This window comes from Sturnira hondurensis, unplaced genomic scaffold (genome assembly GCF_014824575.4).
Source record: "Sturnira hondurensis isolate 20B ecotype Veracruz unplaced genomic scaffold, ASM1482457v3 Scaffold0001120, whole genome shotgun sequence".
NCBI classification, from domain to species: Eukaryota; Metazoa; Chordata; class Mammalia; order Chiroptera; family Phyllostomidae; genus Sturnira; species Sturnira hondurensis.
The window spans coordinates 3,354,953-3,373,397 of record NW_028073751.1 but is presented as its reverse complement, the minus strand read 5'-3'; the positions used below and the strand labels follow the sequence as shown (position 1 = coordinate 3,373,397).

Sequence of the window (18,445 nt, the reverse complement as noted above, 5' to 3'; positions counted from 1 at the left end):
CACGTTATGTTGCATATCATCCTCAGAGTAATGGTTTAATAGATCATTGGAATGGGCAATCGAAACCTCTGTTGTCTAAAATGCAGAGGAGGGGAGCAGATGAAGTCGTGAAGGGCTTACTTACATGCTTTCCTGAGGGTATTTCACACTCAACATGAGGGACTAAGAGGGATTCCTACTAGAGAGCTTTATCCACTGCTCTCAGGGGTCGGGGAAATGAGGAGTGAGGGAGGTTGCTGGTAGGGCTATAATATTATTCCCTTTATCACCTAAACTATTTTTCTTTCCTAGGACCAGAAATGCATCTGCAGGTACCAGAAGCAGGATGATCCCTAAGCAAGAAACTATAACCATGCCTTTAAACATTTATGTCAGAATTTCTAAGGGCATGGTAAGGTTGACTGTGCTGTCAACCCATCGGGCAACACTGGTGTTGACAGTGAATGCCGCTGTGTTGCCTCGTGGTCTAGAGAGCCCGTTTGTCCTGCATCTGTGTAACTCTATTCTTTATGAAGGGGAACGGATGGAGGGAGAGGCACTTACTTGACTAGTATTGTTGCCAGCAGTCCAGACCAGCACTGTGGTCAAACCTTACACCCCTTCCAGAAGTGGAAAATGTTGGGTGTGAATGAAGAAAAACAGGAAGAGTAACTGAGGGTAAAGGACTGAGTAAGAGGATTATGCAATGAGGAAAATCCAACATTGCACTAACATTTTGAAAGAGGCTTGGAACAAAAGACGACATTGTTCCTTAGCTCGGTTATGACGAATGTCTGAAAGCTTGAAGCCATATGTTGGGGAGACCACTCCTGCTTTCAGAACCTGACAAAATTGAATGGAAGACTGAAAACATGGTGAACTTTGTGGTGACAGACATTTTTGTCATAAAAATGTAAGGATGAACTGGACTAATTACTCTCATTTTTTATATTACATCTACACAGTAAGCTACACTACAACACTGGCATTGTTGGTAAGGTTATACCACCTATGTTGACAGTCACATGCGTGGGGAAATTGAGCTAAAAGCCTCCTTCCTATGTCTACCTGATGCTGATTCCTCCAAATGTTAAAAATATCAACGCTGTCACTATTGCTCTACTCTGTTGTACCGGCAGGACCCCTGAATAGCTTTAGGATGGGGGAGGCTGCTGGCCAGGAAAACCAGCCGCGTGGTTGGAGGAGTGGAGTTGAGCTCAGTCGTGCAACCCCTGGTTTAATCAGCCGTGCCTATTTAATGAGATCTCACTTAAAAAAAAAATCTGGACAATGAGGCTCAGGGAGCTTCCCGGCTGACAAACGCACTGGTGTACCAGGAGGGTGTCACCCCCACCCCCTCCCACAGGGACAGGAGCTCCTGGGCTCAAAACCATTGCAGACTTTGTCCTATATACCTCTTCATCAGATTGGTCATTTGTATCCGCTGTGATAAAAAAGGTAATCAAAGTTAGAATACTTTCCTGAGTTCTGTGAATCATTCTGGTGGATTATCGAAACTGAGGGCTGCCGCGGTCCAGCCGCAGCCCATCTAAGGGTCCTCAGGTGAGAGTAGGCGTCAGCGCTGGGTAACAGGCAACTACACAACTCAAAGGCAGGTGAAGCACTGTTCCGTTTATTGCAAGTACAAGCTGATTTTTTATATTTTCATTTTTGGCATAGGTTAACATTTACAGGTGTACAGCATGATCAGTTAAGCAGAAAAAATCAATACAAAGGTAACTAGGAAAAGTACGAAAGTTCCCATAGTTTCAGTTATGTTAAACAAAAGTTATTTTGACCAGGAAAACCATTAATCAGACAATTTGAAATAGTTCTATGTATAAGTTTAAATGTCTTATTGTTTATTAAATTTCTCAGAAATAGTCATTGGCAACAGGTACGCTAGACCGAGCAGAGGTTAGGAAATACACTATAAGCCTTTGTAATATCTAACTTAGCTATCTATTTTGCTGTCTAAATGTTTTTTGTATACTGAGGACTCTGACTCCTTGGTAGTTGTTTCTAAGTGCTTAGTTTATAATAGCTAACTAGCTTCTTCTGTTTTTATGCCTGTCTAATTCTAATTGATATATATTCCTATTCAAGGTAAAGGAGGGGCTGTTACTCTAACAACTCTTTGACAACCAGGGGCTATTTTCTAAAGGAGTTTTTTGCTATTCTATGAGGCAGTTCTGTGGGAAAACATATTTTTCCCTGAACTGTTCTTTCTTGGGTGGCTTTCACAGGAACAAATAAGTAAAGTACGATGCCTTAATTCAGCCAGGGTGATATTGCTTAGGACTTGAGTCAACTGTTGTTTTTTCTCTGAGAGTGGTCATTAATTCTAGGAGATTCCAAATTATCAGAAGTGTAAAGGTTAGAATATTAGGAAACAGTGAGAATAAAAGCAACACCATATATCCACTAATGCCACGTCCGTCCTGCTGGAAAACGCTTCTGTGAAGCCGTCATCTCCAAGTTGTGACTGTGTCAACTGACATGGTTAGATAATGCTTCTGTGAAGCCTTTGTCCCCAAGCCGTGACTGTGTCAGCTGACCTGGTTAGCATTGGACGTGGCATCCCCAGGCCGTGACTGTGTCAGCCGACCTGGTTAGCATCGGACGTGGCAGAGGGCCATCATGGGAACCCCCAAATCTGTAGCCAAGTCAGACAGCAAAGCAAGCAGCTGGGGACCCTGCTTGTGGCTGGCAGCTGAAGTAAGGGCAGTTTTGTGGAGGACCTTGCACTTCAACTTGTGGGATCTAGCACTAACCCCAGGTAGCGTCAGAACCGGATGGAAATGTAGGACATCCGGGTGGTGTCAGATACAGTAAGCACGATACTCCCCTGAGTTCTGTAAGCTGTTCTAGTGAATTACGGAACCTGTGGATTAGTGGGAACAACCAAAAGTGTGGAAAACTGGTCAGAGGGAGGGAAGACTGAGGGTCCCTGAGCTTGAGACCAGTGGCTGAGGGAGGGGCAGTCTCGTGAAGGACTGTGCTCTTAGCTGTGAAGTGTGGCCAAACTCTGGGTAGTTGGTGACAGAAGGCATTTCATCCCTACGTGGAACGTTCTTCAGCCACAAAGAGGAAGGAAGTGCTGATGCATGCCATAACCTGGAGGGACCTTGAAAACCTCATGACAACCACAAGAAGTCCATCACAGAAAGATCACATGTTCTATGAATCCATTTATATAAAATGCTCAGAATAGGCAAATTTATAGAGACAAAAGCATGGGTGACTAGGGGTGGACTTGGGGGGTGCAGTTAAGGAGGTGATAGAAAAGGGAACCAAGTTTCTTCAGGAAGTGATGGAAATGTTGTAAAATGAACTGCAGTGAAAATGACATACATCTGCAAACATTCCAAAGAGCATTTGAATGTATACTTTAAATGGGTGAATGGTATAAGAATTACATTCCAATAAAGCTGTTCTTTTTAAAAGGGGTGGTTACCTTTTTATAAATATATACTGAAATAGCTATGGATGAAATAAAAGAATATCTGGGATTCCCTTCAGAAGAATCCCTTGGGGGTAGGGAGGGGAACAGAGGGAATAAGACGGCCCGAAGTTGACAACTGCTGACGCTGGGGCCCTTATGTTATTCTCTACACAGTCAGATATGTTGAACATTTTTCCTAAGGGGAAAAAAAGAAGAATCCCACGCAGTGTTCTAGTTCAGAAAAGGGGGAACTGTCACATCCTTTGATAAGTCATTATTTAGAGGCCCCGCCCAGAGATCCTCATATCCGAGATGAATTATTGAGGGGAATCTGAGAGGCATGAAGCCGTGGAGTCCGGAGAGACCGTGCGGGCAGGGGCTGGTTTGGGCCAGGGCAGTTCGGTCCCTGCGGCCCTTACTGACAACCCACGGGCCATGCTCACCGTGGTGGTGGAAGTGGAGCGCGGCAGAGAACCATGTAAGAAACCGCACACACTCCTTCACAGAGGTTGTTCGGCTTGGGAGAGCCTCTTGGGAGAGGAGAGGGCTGAGCCATCTCAGGATGGAAAACCGAGGCCAAGGTGGAAGGCGGGACTCAGCAGTCGTGGGAGCTGGGTCTCCCTCATTACAGTTGATATGAAGTCTACCTTTCTTAGGCCCCCAGGAGACCTGTCACCCCATGCTCCTTCTGGAGGGGACCAACAGCATCCGACTCCTTCAGCCAGGGACTCTGGAGATGCAGGTGGAGATGGGACGAGATGTGGGTGGGGCAGGGGAAGATGGGAGCGACGCTGCTGACCCCAGCCCTGCCCACAGGAACAATGCATCACCTTTGACAGAGTCCTGGACTCCGAGGCTGCTCAGGTAAGGGGGTCTGATAGGGTGATGGGAGGAGGACGGGAGCCCTCCCGCCCCTGGATCTGGGGTGCTGAGTGCTTCCGGGGCCTCTGCCAGGCTGGGGCAGGGCACCTGGGGCAGGGGCTGTGTCTGTGTCTCCCGGCAGGAGGCAGAGCAGGAGCTGGTAGCGCGAGTCCAGCCCACCCTGGGCTCTGTGGGCCGAGGGTACAACGTGGCCCTGCTGCTTCGGGGTCGAAAAACAGAGGCACCCCGCCTCGTGCCTCAGGTGAGTCCCAGAGGAGCCACCTCAGGGTACAGGTACCCTGAGGCTCAGGTGTCACCTCCTCTAGGGGGCCTTCAAGAACCTTCCCTTCCCCACCATACCTGTACCCCTCCATGGGACCCCTATAGAGCCCGGAGATCAACACAATATGTTTGGCCAGGGTCACTTTATTCAGCAGTTAACAGGTCAGAGAAGGTAGGAGGCTGGGGTGGATGGGATGAAGGTCAGGGAAGGGTGGCGTTCAAAGATCAAATATCCAGGGAGATATTATTTCACCGTCCTTGATAATACTAATAATGAGAATAAATTTGAAAGTTTTGTTTAATAGGATTTCACCAAAATGCCCCCAAATCAAAATAGCTCCCTCACACCTTGTCACGGGCCCCTGCACTTGCAAGCCGCAGGTCCTGTTAAAAATGTCTATCCACTTGTCTAGGTTCCTGTGAACTGTGAGGTCTGGGCTCACTTGTGTCCCAAACACTGTTTTCCCAACACCAAGCACAGTGCACAGCACAGGTGTCACCCTCAGGAAATGTTGAAAGACATTTCTGCATCAATCCCTTAGTCAATTCATTTCTCAATCCCCATCGAACCCTCCCCCCCCCCTTTTTTCCACCTTAGCTGCTGCAGATGCTGTTTGAGGAAGCTCTGCCTCCTGCAGGCTCTGATCCTGTGTTTAGCACTCTTAGCCTGGTGCAGGTGAGACCCTGGGGGAAAGGGAGACCTGGGGAGCCAAGGCCACGGTGATGCTCCTGAAAGAGCCTCAGGCTGGAGGCAGCCAGAAGAGACTGGTCTAGCTCCATTCTGCTGCTCTCCAATGTGGGCTTGCCTTTCAGGGGTCTCCTTTCTCCTGCCTGAAACGGTCGAATGTTGGCGCCCTGCTTGGCCCACAGGGCTCCAGTGTGAGAATTGTGTGAGTTGAATGCTGGGAAAAGGCTAGGTGTGTAACAACAGGTGTTGTGTTTGTGTGATCTCAGCTCAGCCCCAGCGGAGGGACTCGGGACCTGCTGTCCCCAATGGCAGAGCCCCTGTCGGTGCTGGATGTGGCCCCTCTAGGCTTGTGAGTGTCCGGGGCCCAGCAGAGTCAAGGATGCTTCTCCTAAGGCAGGGCTGACATCCCAAATGAGGCCCTTAGGTGTTTCTTCCCCTCTGCCACCCCAGAGGAGGGAAGCTCTTCTCACCCTCTTTCCGCCATCCCACATCCCCATTCTTCTCACTCCTCTCTCCCGTGCACTTACACCTCTTCAACTCCATCATCACCATCCAGGGCAATTCCAGCATCTCACTGAGCAGAACTTCAGTTGCTCCATCTGTATAATGGGAGCAATCCCGACTACCCTGTTTGCCTCCCTGGATAGATGACAAGGCAGAAAAACATAAGGTCGTAAAAATGAGAGGATTTTAGGGGATATACTGAGCTTGGAGCCTTGGGGGTGATGCTTAGAGTCTCTTGGGAGCCCCAAGGGCTCCCCAGGCAGAGGTTCCGGGGAACTCTGGTGTCTAAGCACTGAGCTCAGCCTCTCTTCTTCCCAGGGTGGTGGAAGGCGCTACCGAAGTGGAGGTGTCTGACTCAAGAGCTGCTGCAGAACTGTACTTGCAGAGCACAGTGGGTGAAGGCAGGTGAGGACGAGAGGGTACCTCCTGTCGCCACCCACCTCATAGGCATTTGGCCTGATCCGAGTTTCTCCTTCACAGGGCCTGCTCTCTGCTTACTGTCACTATGTCCCGCCCAGAGCCTACTCCTCCTAAGGGTCCTGGGACTCAGAGTGTATGGCGAGGGGCCTTGAGGATCCTGCAGCTCCCGGAAGCCCCGTAAGTCTGACAGCTTAGGGGGATGAGGTGAGTTGCGGGGGTGACTGCAAGACGGATGTCGAGGGCCAGGGCCGAATCTGAGTCTTCTCTTTCCTCTTCTCCAACAGGCTGGAGGACTCCCTTGGCACTTCTTGTAAGTCAGGTCTACTAGCAATAAACTTCTTCAGCTTTTGCTTATCTGGGAACATCTTAATTTCTCCTACATTTTAAAAAAAGATTTTATTTATTTATTTATTTTTAGACAGAAGGGAAGGAAGAGAGAAAGAGAGGGAGAGAAACATCAATGTGTAGTTGCCTCTTGTGTGCCCCTACTGGGGACCTGGCCTGCAACCCAGACATGTGCTCTGACTGGGAATTGCCCTGGCGACCTTTTGGTTCACAGGCCTGAGCTTAACCCACTGAGCCACACCAGCCAGATCCTGCATTTTTGAAGGGTAGTTTTGCCAGATACAGAATTCTTAGCTGACAGGTATTTTTTCATTCAGCAGTTTAAATATGTCTTCTTACTGCCTTCTGGCCTCCGTAGTTTTTCATGAGAAATCTGCTTTTAATCTTACTGAGGATCCCTTGTACATAACTAGTTGCTTCTCTCTTGCTGTTTTCAAGATTGTCTCTGACTTTGGCTTTGGACATTTTGATTGTAAAGTGTCTCGATGTGTGTATCTTGGAGTTTATCCTCTTCAGAATTTTTTGAGCTTCTTGGATGTATAAATTCATCATGTCTTTCATTAAATTTGGGGAAAATTTGAGTAGTTCTTTAAATACCCTTTTTGCCCCTTTCTGTCTTTCTTCCCCCTCAGGGCTCCCATTATGCTTGTCTTTGTAGACCTCAGGGCACCCTACAGGTCCCTGAGTCTCATTTTCTTTCATTCTTTTTTCTTTCTGCTCCTCAGGCTGGATCATTTTACTTGACCTACAGTTAAGTTGGATGGGATTCTTTCTCGTACCTGCTCAAATCTGCCCTCCAGTGGATTTTTAATTTCAGTTACGGTGTTTTTCAGTCTAGAATTTCTACTTTAAAAAATTTCTACCCTACTATTGATATTCTCTATTCATTGAGATATCATTTTATTGATTTTCTTTCGTTTCCTGAGCATAATTAAGATAGTTGAATTAGAATCTTTGTCTAGTCCCGACTGGTGTGGCTCAGTGGATTGAGTGCTGGCCTGTGAACCAAAGGGTCGTCGTTTTGATTCTCATTCAGGGCACACGCCTGGGCTGTGGGCCAGGTCCCCAGTAGGGAGTCTGCAAGAGGCAACCATACACTGATGTTTCTTTCCCTCTCTTTCTCCCTCCCTTCCCCTCTCTCTAAAAATAAATGAATAAAAATCTTTTTAAAAACCACACGAATCTTTGTCTAGTGAATTCAGTGTCTGTTCTTTTCCCTATGAATGAGCCATACTTTCTTATTTATTTGCATGCCTCAACCTTTTTTCTGGTTGGAAACTGGCCAATCTGAGTATTTTTTGTAAAGTCTGTATCTATTGTGTTGGTGTCTTATGCCTTCCTTCCTTCCCCATGGTGCTCCGACTTTTTGAATGTGGTGATGCCGAAACTCTGAAAGCCAGACAGACCTACCCTCCTCCACAGGGTTTGCGCTGTGGCTTGCTCTTCGAAGAAGCCATCTCTTTGCTTATTCACCTTTCCGAACAACTTCCGCAAGGACTGCATTCTTTGTGGTCGCTGAAGTGTCCATTCTACTCTTAGTGGTTAGCTAGTGACCTGACATAGCATTCCTTAAACTCGTGGGACACACACACACAAACAAAAACAAAACCACTTTAAAAAGGAAGAAAGAGAAAGAACAGGGAAGAAAGGGGAGGAGGAGGCAAGGAGGAGAAGAACAGGAAGGAGGACAAGGAGAGAAAAATTCCCCAGATTTCTACAGATTTGGCTCTGTGTTGGGTCACCCCTTAAGCTTAACTAGGCCATTCACAGTTCTGCTTCATCCTCCCCACTGTTGAGCCTGCTCAGGGTTTTTCTGAGAGAGCATTCTGCCCTGGCCATGTGCTTGGCTTTCTAGGTTCCTTTTCAAAGTCCTTATTCCCCCCAAATCTCACTCCCCAAATTTTCCCTTGAATCTTTCCATGTATCTTACAGCAACTGTTACTTTTAAAAATATATTTTATTGGTTATGCCATTACAGTTGTCCCATTTCCCCCCGTCACTCCCCTCCACTCTGCACACCCCTCCCCCACCATTCCCCCCCTTTCGTTCATGTCCATGTGTCAAAAGTTCTTTTCTTTTTTAAAAATCTTTTTTAAAACGATTTTATTTATTTACCTTTAGAGGGGAAGGGAAGGAGAGAGGGAGAGAAATATCAATGTACGGTTGCCTCTGGTGCGTCTCCCACTGGGAACTGGCCTGCAACCCAGGCATGTGTCCTGACTGGGAATCGAACCACGATTGTCTGGTTTGCAGGCTCGTGCTCAATCCACTGAGCTACACCAGCTAGGGCACAAGTTCTTTAGATTCTGTACTTCCCATAGTATTCCTGCCCCCCCCCCCGCCGTCTATTTTCTACCTACTGTCTATGCTACTTATTCTCTGCACCTTCTCCCCACTTCTCCTCCTCCCACTCCCCTGTTGCTAACCCTCCATGTGATCTCCATTTCTATGGTTCCACTCCTGATCTAGCTGTCCTCTTGGTTTGCTTTTGTTTTAGGTGTGGTTGTTAATAACGGTGAGTTTGCTGTCCTTTCACTGTTCATATTTTTTATCTTCTTTTTCTTAGATAAGTCCCTTTAACATTTCAGATAATAAGGGCTTGGTGATAATCAACTCCTTGAATTTGATCTTATCTGAGAAGCACTTTACCTGTCCCTCCATTCTAAATGAAAGCTTTGCTGGATAGAGCAATCTTGGCTGTAGGTCTTTGGATTTCATGACTTGGAATACTTCTTTCCAGCCCCTTCTTGCCTGTAAAGTCTCTTTTGAGAAATCAGCTGACAGTCTGATGGAAACTCCTTTGTAGGTGACTGTCCCCTCATCCCTTGCTGCTTCTAGGATTCTCTCCTTCATTTTAATCTTGGCTAAAGTAATTAGGACGTGCCTTGGTGTGTGTTCTTCCTTGGGCCCAATTTCTTTGGGACTCTCTGAGCTTCCTGGATTTCCTGGAAGTCTATTTCCTTTGCCAGACTGGGGAAGTTCTCCTTTATTATTTGTTCAAATAAGTTTTCCATTCATGGCTGTTCCTCTTCTCCTTCTGTTCCCCCTATAATTCGGATGTTGGAATGTTTAAAGATGTCCTGGAGGTTCCTAAGCCACTCCTCATTTTTTTGAATTCTTGTATCTTTCTTCTTTTCTGTTTGGTTGCTTCTTTCTTCCTTCTGGTCCACTCCCTTGATTTGAGTCCCAGTTTCCTTTCCATCACTATTGGTTTCCTGTGCATTTCCCTTCATTTCAATCAGTTTAGCCTTCATATGTTCCTCTAATTTGTGGCTAAAATCAACTAATTCTGTGAGCATCCCGATCACCAGTATTTTGAATTGTGCATCTGAAAGGCTGGCTATTTCTTGGTCGCTTAGAATTATAGGCTCTGGGGCTTTGAGCTGTTCTTGAGTCATAATGTTTCATCTGTTTGCACCTGTTATGTTTGAGGGGCGGAGCCTTAGGTGTTCACCAGGGCTGGGCAATCCAGTTGCTGCGTTGCAACGCTGTATGTTGCAACCGCAGGGCAGGGTCAGAGAGGGGAAAAAAATGGCTCTTTCCTCTACTCTGCTCTCTCTCATATTTCTGTCCCCTCTGCTGCTTCCCACAAGCAAATTGGGCCCCTCTGGTGCTGGTTCCCAGGTATGTGGGCCCGTGTACTCTCCAGGACCCTGTGTGTCTCTCCAATGACCTCTCTGTGGGCCTGGGAGCCTCTCCCAGCCTCTTGACCCCGAGAAAGTCTTTCCAGTTGGTTCTTTCAGGCTCTAATTCTTGCTGAGGCCCTAGACTGCAGGGTCTGTCTCACTGCTCGCTCCTTCACTTGGTTTATCTGCATGTGAATGTGTGACCACAGTCATCCAGCCGCCCTGCGCCCTCACTGGGTCTGTCCATCGCCACCCCACACCTGGGATCCACCAACCACCTCCGCCTCTGCTCCTGGGTCGGTGGGACCCAGCAGTCTTTCCTGCCCGACACCACTCCGCCGCTGACTCCGCCTCTCTTACTGGTCTGGCTGACTAGTTTGTTGTTGTCAGACTTCCGTACAGTTCAATTTTCACTGTTTTGGCTGCGTCTTTGTTTCTCAAACTTAGCTGTCTTTAAATTTAGTTGTGGGAGGGGGCACAGTGTTTCCACCTACGCCTCCATCTTGGCCAGAAGTCTTCAGCAACTGTTATTTTTTAATTGCTTTTAGAGAGAGGGGAAGGCAAGGAGAGAGAGATGGCAAGAAACATCAATATGAGAGAGAAGCTTTCCTCTAGTATACGCCCTGACTGGGCGCCAAACCTGAAACCCAGGCATGTGTCCTGACTGGGAATTGAACCCATGACATTTTGATTTATGAGACTACGTGCCAACCACTGAGCCATGTCGACCAGGGCCCAATTGTTATATTTGCTTATTCTTTTGTCTTTCAGTGTTTTGGGGGCAGAGAAGGTTCTGTTTTTAAAACAATGTTTTCAGTGTTTTATGTCCTCTGGTGTAACTGCTCTGCCCTGAAAGAGTTCCAAGAAAAATTAAGTAAAGGGGAGCCCCTTTGGTTAGTCCTTTAGGAAATCCCCGATCAGTCAAAACAAACACAATTCCCTGGGAACAAGATCTGCTCTGCTCCCTCCAGCACCCGGCACCCCCACGGGAAACATGGACTGTTGTCTACCAGACACCTCTGTGCTGGGAGGAGACTGCCGACTGGTTACAACGTCGCAGAGATTTCTCACCCTGTCAAAGCCACCTTTCTCCTGGACAAGCATTCATGCAGTTCCTATAAACCTTTGACTGCCTGCCAGGGTTCTAGCAAGGCTGATTCTGGCCGTTTTTGCGAGGTGTTTCTGGGGAGAGACAGATCCTCAGAGTTCCCTACTCTGCCTTTTTTGTTGATGTCACTTCGCTTTGCCATTCTAAAATTGGGTTATTGTGGGGTTTCTTTTCATTGAAGTGCAAGAGCTCTATAGATACTGGATACAAGGGCATAGTTAGTAGACAATTTAAGTCTTTTATTATGAGAATATGTTATTTGTGTAATTAAATAATGATAAAATAAAAATCTACGCAAGGCTGCCAATCTGTCTGAGAGTGCACAAAGGTGACAGGAAATAGTCGAACTTGCCATCAGAGCGTGATCTGGGACAGTTTCTTCCCCCGTCCACCAGTGGACACGCCTCTTCCTTCTTCCCTCTGGCAGAGACTGCCCCCTGCTGCAGGTGTTGGCTGGGAAGGCAGTTGATAAGCAGGCAGAGGGCTCTCTGCCCTGGATTGTCTCATGGCTCCTGGAAGGAAACAACTACAATGGCATTCTTCTTCGCCTGGACCCTCAAGGTGACCTGGGGGTAGGAGCGGGGAGTGTGGGGTTCTTTAGGAAGCTCTGGGATCTGGTCTTAAGCCTGCTCCACACTTCCTCCTTGCCAACCACAGCCGCCAACCACAGCCCCCACCCTAGCCCAGAGAGATCCTGACTCTCTGGGAGGGCCAGGACTCAGCAAGGTCCCAGGGTGGGCAGCCCGCCGTGGAAGTCTGGAGAGGCAGGGCCAATGTAAAAACGACCCCTCACCCTCCAGAGGCCTTCAACAGTTTACCAAGCATTTTTACACTAACACCTTTGGTTCTTTTTTTTTTTTTAAGATTTTATTTATTTTATCTTTAGAGGGGAAGAGAAGGAGAGAGGGAGAGAAACATCAATGTATGGTTGCCTCTCGTGAGTCCCCTCCTGGGAACTGGCCTGCAACCCAGGCACGTGCCCTGACCAGGAATCGAACCGCGATCATGTGGTTCGCAGACCCGCACTCAATCCACTGAGCCACACCAGCCAGGGCCCTTTGGTTCTGACTAAATCCCATGAAGTAGTTCTAATGTACAGACAAGGAAAGGGAGGATCAGAGAAGGAAAGGTAAACTTGCCTATATTCACACACCCATCAAAAACCCCCCCAACAAACTCTGGCCGCCTGTCTCTAAAATCAACAAATTCATTCATTTGGCCAACGCTTTCCCAGACCTCCCCTGTGCCAGACCCTGGGGAGGGTGGAAGATCAGCTGGGACAGTTCATACCGTCGAGGATAAAGCAGACACATGTTTATAGGCCAGTTTGGTATCCTGATTAAGGGCACAGGCAGACCTGGGCTTTCAGCTCTGCCAGTCACCAGGAGGTCGCTTGCTCTCTCTGAGCCTACGTTGCCTCATCTGGAAACTGTGTGGGGATTGCTGCCTCACTGCAGAGTTGTATGGATAAAAAGAGGCACCCAGAGAGAGCCTGAGTACAGGATATCAGCACATGTAAAAAAGCCTGGTAGGCATTCGCTGTTTTTTATGAATAGTACTGTTAGTAAAGATTAAAGGAGTCATAGGCAGTATGCTTTGGAGTCCAGAGGAAGAAGCGATTCACTTTGAGTCTCCTGTTACCAGGCAGCTCCCTGAGCTTGCTCCAGGCTGCTCTCTTGGGGGCCGCGGGAAGGAGGATGCAGGTAAAGCAGGTGAAGCCCACCCTGTGGGACGCAGCAGAAGAGGCCAGAGCCCGCCGGGCTGGCCTGAAGAGCCTACGTTCAGGCCTCCTTGGGGTCCCGCTGACAGATCGTGGGCTCAGCCAGCTGGGCAGGGCACTGCGGGAGTTGCAGGTGAGCTAGGTAAGCCCTGAGGGTGTGGGTCAGCAGTGGCCAGAGCCCACCTTGAACTGTCTCTCCATAGGTAGTGAAAGCCTGGAGCCGGCACCCAGGCGGCCGCTTGCCCAAGGGGGTCAGAGCTGAGGTTGCGGTGCAACCAGAATCACAGGTAGGTCTTTTTTAAAAAATATTTTATTTATTTATCTTTAGAGAGGAAGGGAAGGAGAGAAATATCAATGTATGGTTGCCTCTTGTGAGTCCCCTGCTGGGAACTGGCCTGCAACCCAGGCATGTGCCCTGACTGGGAATCGAACTGCGACCTTTTGGTTTACAGGCTTGTGCTCAATCCACTGAGCTACACCAGCCAAGGCACAGGTAGGTCTTTTTAACCAGACTCCTAGGAGCCTCACCGTGGTCTGCCTTCCTTCCTCTGTTTGCAGAGCGCAGCCTGGGGAACCAATAAATTACTCATTAATTTGTTGATTCCCAAACATTTATTGACCATTCACTACGTGCTGGGCACAGTGCCATGTAGGCCCTAGGAAATCTCTGTCCTCATAGAGTTTACAATCTGCTGGAGAGAAACAATTACAACATCATACCAGTGCTAATTTAAAGGGCTTATCGACAAGGTTCTATGGGGCATATAAGTTAGTCTTGGCAAGAAAGGGAAAGAAGACTTCAGGGGCAGTTGATTCCTGGTGGAGGTGGCCAGCAATGAAGGAAGGACATTTAGACAGAGAAAATAACAAGAAAGGTCTCAGAAGTGAGTGCCTGATCTCTTTGGGGGACTGCAAGCAGCTGGATTTGTTGGAGAATAGAGTTTGAGGAAGAGAGTCAGGAGAGGAGGGTTGGAGAGGGAAGGAGGGACCAGGTCACACAGGGTTGTGTAAATCTATTGAGATGTTTGGACTTTATCTTGACAGTCCAAAGGAAGCCGCAAAAGTAAGTCAAGCCAGGAGAACAACATAGCTCCCACTTTTCTTTTATTAAAGATTTTATTTATTTATTTATTTATTTATTTATAGAAGAGAAGGGAGGGAGAAAGAGAGGGAGGAAAACATCAATGTGTGGTTGCCTCTCATGCACCCTCTACTGGGAACCTGGCCCGCAACCCAGGTATGTGCCCTGACTGGGAATCGAACCAGCAACCTGGTGCTTTGCAGGCTGGCACTCAATCCACTGAGCCACACTGGCCAGGGATGCTCCCACTTTCCTTTTTTTTTTTTTAAATCCTCACTCAAGGATATGTTTATTGAATTTAGAGAGAGAGGATGGAAGGGAGGAAGGGAGAGAGAGAGGGAAAGAGAGAGAAAGAAAGAGAAAGACAGAGAAACCGATGTGAAAGAGAAATATTGATTTGTTACCTTCCATATGTTCGCCGACCTGGGATCAAACCCACAACCTAGGTATGTGCCTGACTGGGGATCGGACCCACAACCTTTTGGTGCACAGGACAACACTACAACCAAATGAGCCACCTGGCCAGGTCTGCTCCCACTTTTCATGTGAGCAAACTGAGGCTCAGAGAAGGGAACTGAGTATCCCAGGGTCACAGGGATAATCAAAGTCCGCAGAGGTGCAAATGCCCAAGTCCTTAGACTCAAAGTGGTGCCCTTCCGTTCTCTCGGGGTGCATGCCCACCCTCATGCAGAAGAGGGTGCCAGTTTCCATGATTCGCCACAGGGTGGCTGAAAGGCTGCCCCTGCTTAGCTTCTCCTGGTTTTTCCCTTTTCACAACACTTACAACTTGTTTTTACAGCACTAGGCTTTGGAAATTAGGCCTGTAAGCTCCCATGTACTGAGCAGTGTAGTGCTTTGGGTGCTGTATCCCATTCCATACTCTCTATAACTTTAATCAGCTCCATGTTATAGATGAGGAAAAATGAAGACTCAAAGGACTAGCCACCTGCCAGAGGTCATACAGCTAAGAAAAGGAGGCGCTGGGGCCTGATCTATTTGATTTCAAAGCTTTGGGCTTAGCTCACACTGTCCTGGGAGGAAGCATGTGGACTTCCCCTTCCTAATATCTTCTCAGCAGGTGATAAATTCAGAAGCAAGTCTAGGCCTCCAGGGAGAACCTCCAGGTGGGTCAGGGAGAACTCCCAGGTGGGTGGAGCTGGGGGTCTTTACTACTGATGTGCTTAATTGCATTTTCCACCAGTGGCAGGAAGAGCAGCATCTCTAGGACCTGGGCTCCACCAAAAACATCCTCTCAGGGACTCTGAGGAGCAGGTAACCCCATGTACCCAGAGCAGTGGGAGGCTGTGGGGGGAGTGAAGAGTTGCAGAGTTAATATGTCTCTGGCTTACCCTGGCCCACAATGGGGAGAGATAAGGAACTTCTGGCAAATAAAGGACCTACCTAAAGGTCTACTGGATTGCTCAGGGAGGGGTGTGGAAGGCCCCGTATTCCTACGGGGTTGGATTGGGAGTATGCGATCCTCAGGGCCACTCCCTGGCGTCTATTGGCAGAGCCAATACTTTTCCTGCCTCCCCGTGGCCTCCGGGTCTCTGTCCAGACTACAGGCTCTGTCAGGCCAGTTAGTTCCGGGTGGTACTTCTGACAGTAGCCCTGGTAATGGGATTCTGTTGGAAATGATGGCCCCATGTCCCAGGGCTGTGTGCACGCACAGGTTCCTAGCTGGGCCCCGACTGATGCCACCTATGCCCGGCAGGCCCCAGATGTGGCCCTGCAGTTCCTCCTGGCCCAGGCCCGGAGGCAGAGAGTGCAAGAACAGCACCGACTTGGGATCCAAGAGGAACTGAAGCATTTGGATCAGGAGGAGGCAGGTGACCGGGTCAAAGGCCTGGTGGCAGAAGAGGTAAGGAGGGTCATGTAGGAGGCTTTAGCTCCTTCTGGTGGAGCCAGGCACTGTGCTGGGGTGCTGAGATCCAGTGTCAATAACAGCAGACTGGGCCCTCTCTCCTGGCCCTCACAGCTCTGTAGGGGGTATTTGAGGCAATTTTTGGTGCTAAGTGTTGTGATGGGGGGAGCTAGGGGCTTGTGGAAACAGAGAGGTCCACCTGACCCAGGATGGAGTGGATCAGAGAAGATGGCATTGAAGCTGAGAAGTAAAAGACAAGTGAACCAGCCAGAGAGACCAACTGGACTCTGAGCCCCAGAGGGGCAGTCTGTGCTCACCACACAGAGGTGCTTAGTACACAGAACTTGTCTGAACGAATTGAAGGATAAAACTTATGTGCATGGGTCTGGAGGGTGGGGTGGAGAAACATACCTTCTAAGTGAGGACAGTACTGTATGGACAAAGGTCCAGAGGTGAGCACTGGCACCATGGGTTCTGGGTGGTGCAAACTGTCCATCTGGCTGGAGCCTGGCAGGTGCGTGGTCCAAGGCAGAGCTGAAGAGATCAGTGTAGGAGACCATTCTGCATGGTGTGGGCCCAGCCCCCAGTGGCAAACATTTACTGCAAAATAACTTCCTAAAATCCATGCTAACCTTCCTAGGACCAGTGTAACCTGTCCAACCACTTTTGCCTTTTCATTTGCTAAAATCCATCTTCCGTGCTAAGATTAGGGTCATTGGCTCCTTTGTTTTCGGTAAAAGGTAACCATCTAAGGCAACCTGTGCTTAGTAAATGAGGACCATCAGGTAACGTGCTGAGAAAACCAACAAAGGCTGGGCTGGCAAGGGCTTGGGTGTTTGCTTCCCTTGAGAGAAAAAGCCATGCTGCCCCTTCTCCTCCACTGGACTTGGTAGTCTGTGTGAATGTCTCATTTCACCCATAATAACATGGACACTGTGGGCCAGTGTCCACCTCAGATCAGCACGTGCCCTGCCTCTGGAGTTGGGCTTTACCCCGAGGACGACGGTGAGCCATTGAAAGGCATGTCATCCCAGCTCTGCCCCTCACTGGCCACAGGAATTTGGGCGTGTTAGGTCACTCCTCTGATCCAATTTCCAAATCTGCAAAATGACAGCTACTTCATAGGGTTGACATTGGATAAAATGAGATCATATACATGAAGCATGTAGAACAGAGTGGGGCCACAGGTGGCACTCAGGAAAGCTGTCCCTTGGTATCCACGGAAGATTGGTTCTAGGACCCCTGTGGATACCCAAATTCACAGATGCTCAAGTCCCCATATAAAATGGCACAGTGTTCACATGTAACCTTCCGACATCCTCCTGCATACTTTAAATCATCTCTAGATTACTTAGAATACCTGATATAATGTAAATGTTATGTAAGTAGTTGAAGTACTGTATAGTTTAGGGAATAGTGAGAAGAAAAATAGTTTGTACATGTTCAATTCAGACATGCAGCCAACGTGGTGGGCCAAACTATGGAGTACGCATCAGCAATAGCGTACTATTTACAAAATGTACTTTCAATCTGTGGTCGGTTGAATCCGTGAGCGGGCTGTGGATACGAAGGGCTGACTGTGTTATCTCTTAAGGCCTCCGCGACGAGCCAGAGATGGCACCGCGAGCAGGCAGCACTGAGACTCCAGCTGGAGGCTCTTCGGGCAGAGCGCGACACTGCGGAGCAGGACCTCATAGCCCTCTATGACCTGCACGTGCAGGCCACTCGAGCTCAGACTTGCCATCTGTTACAGGTCAGTAGGGACAGGCTTTGAGTGGGTGACAAAGCTAGCTAACTGACAGACATCTCTGAATCTGGGCGCAGGTGTTCCGAGCCTGGCGGAGCCTGTGGGAAGAACGGACCAAGACCACAGAGCATCAGCACCGCCACCTGCTGGTTGGCGTTCTGCAAGACACTATCCACCTGGCCGCACAGAACCAGGAGCTCCAAGCCCAGAACCGGAAGTTGCGGCAGGTTGCAGACTAGGTTGGATCCTTGCCCTGGGGAGAACTCTGGTGATCACGAATTCTTCAAAGGCAGTTTCCTCTCCCCTTCTTTTTTAAAAAAAAATTTACTTATTGATTTGTTGTTCCACTTATTTATGTGTTCATCGGTTCTTTTCTTTTTTAAAAAAGATTTTATTTATTTTTCTTTAGAGGGGAAGGGGAGAGGAGAGAAATACCAATGTATGGTTGCCTCTCATGAGTCCCCTGCTGGGAACTGGCCTGCAACCCAGGTATATTCCGACTGGGAATCGAACCTCTATCGTGTTGTTCGCAGGCTCGCACTCAACCCACTGAGCTACACCAGCCAGGGCAGTTCTTTTCTTAAAAATATTTTTAAAATTTATTTTTAGAGAGGGGAAAGGAAGGAGAGAGGGACACATCAATGTGTGGTTGCCTCTCATGTGGCCCCCACTGGGGACCTGCAACCCAGGCATGTGCCCTGGCTGGGAATCGAACCTGCGACCCTTTGGTTCACAGCCCACGCTCAATCCACTAGCTCAGTGGCTCATTAGTAGA

At 48.5% G+C, this 18,445-nt stretch overlaps 1 protein-coding gene across 1 annotated transcript; it reads left to right on the top strand.

Annotated features, from left to right (window-relative positions):
• The first annotated feature begins 6,031 nt into the window (after positions 1 to 6,031).
• LOC118997220 (uncharacterized) lies at positions 6,032 to 17,962 on the top strand. Its single transcript, XM_037060841.1, has 10 exons — positions 6,032 to 6,164; positions 6,240 to 6,356; positions 11,686 to 11,819; positions 12,903 to 13,111; positions 13,182 to 13,265; positions 15,063 to 15,183; positions 15,261 to 15,331; positions 15,774 to 15,920; positions 17,518 to 17,676; positions 17,748 to 17,962. The coding sequence occupies exons 2-10, from the start codon at positions 6,265 to 6,267 to the stop codon at positions 17,907 to 17,909; spliced, it is 1,179 nt and encodes a 392-aa protein (XP_036916736.1). The 5' UTR covers positions 6,032 to 6,164; positions 6,240 to 6,264; the 3' UTR covers positions 17,910 to 17,962.
• The last annotated feature ends 483 nt before the right edge of the window (positions 17,963 to 18,445 follow it).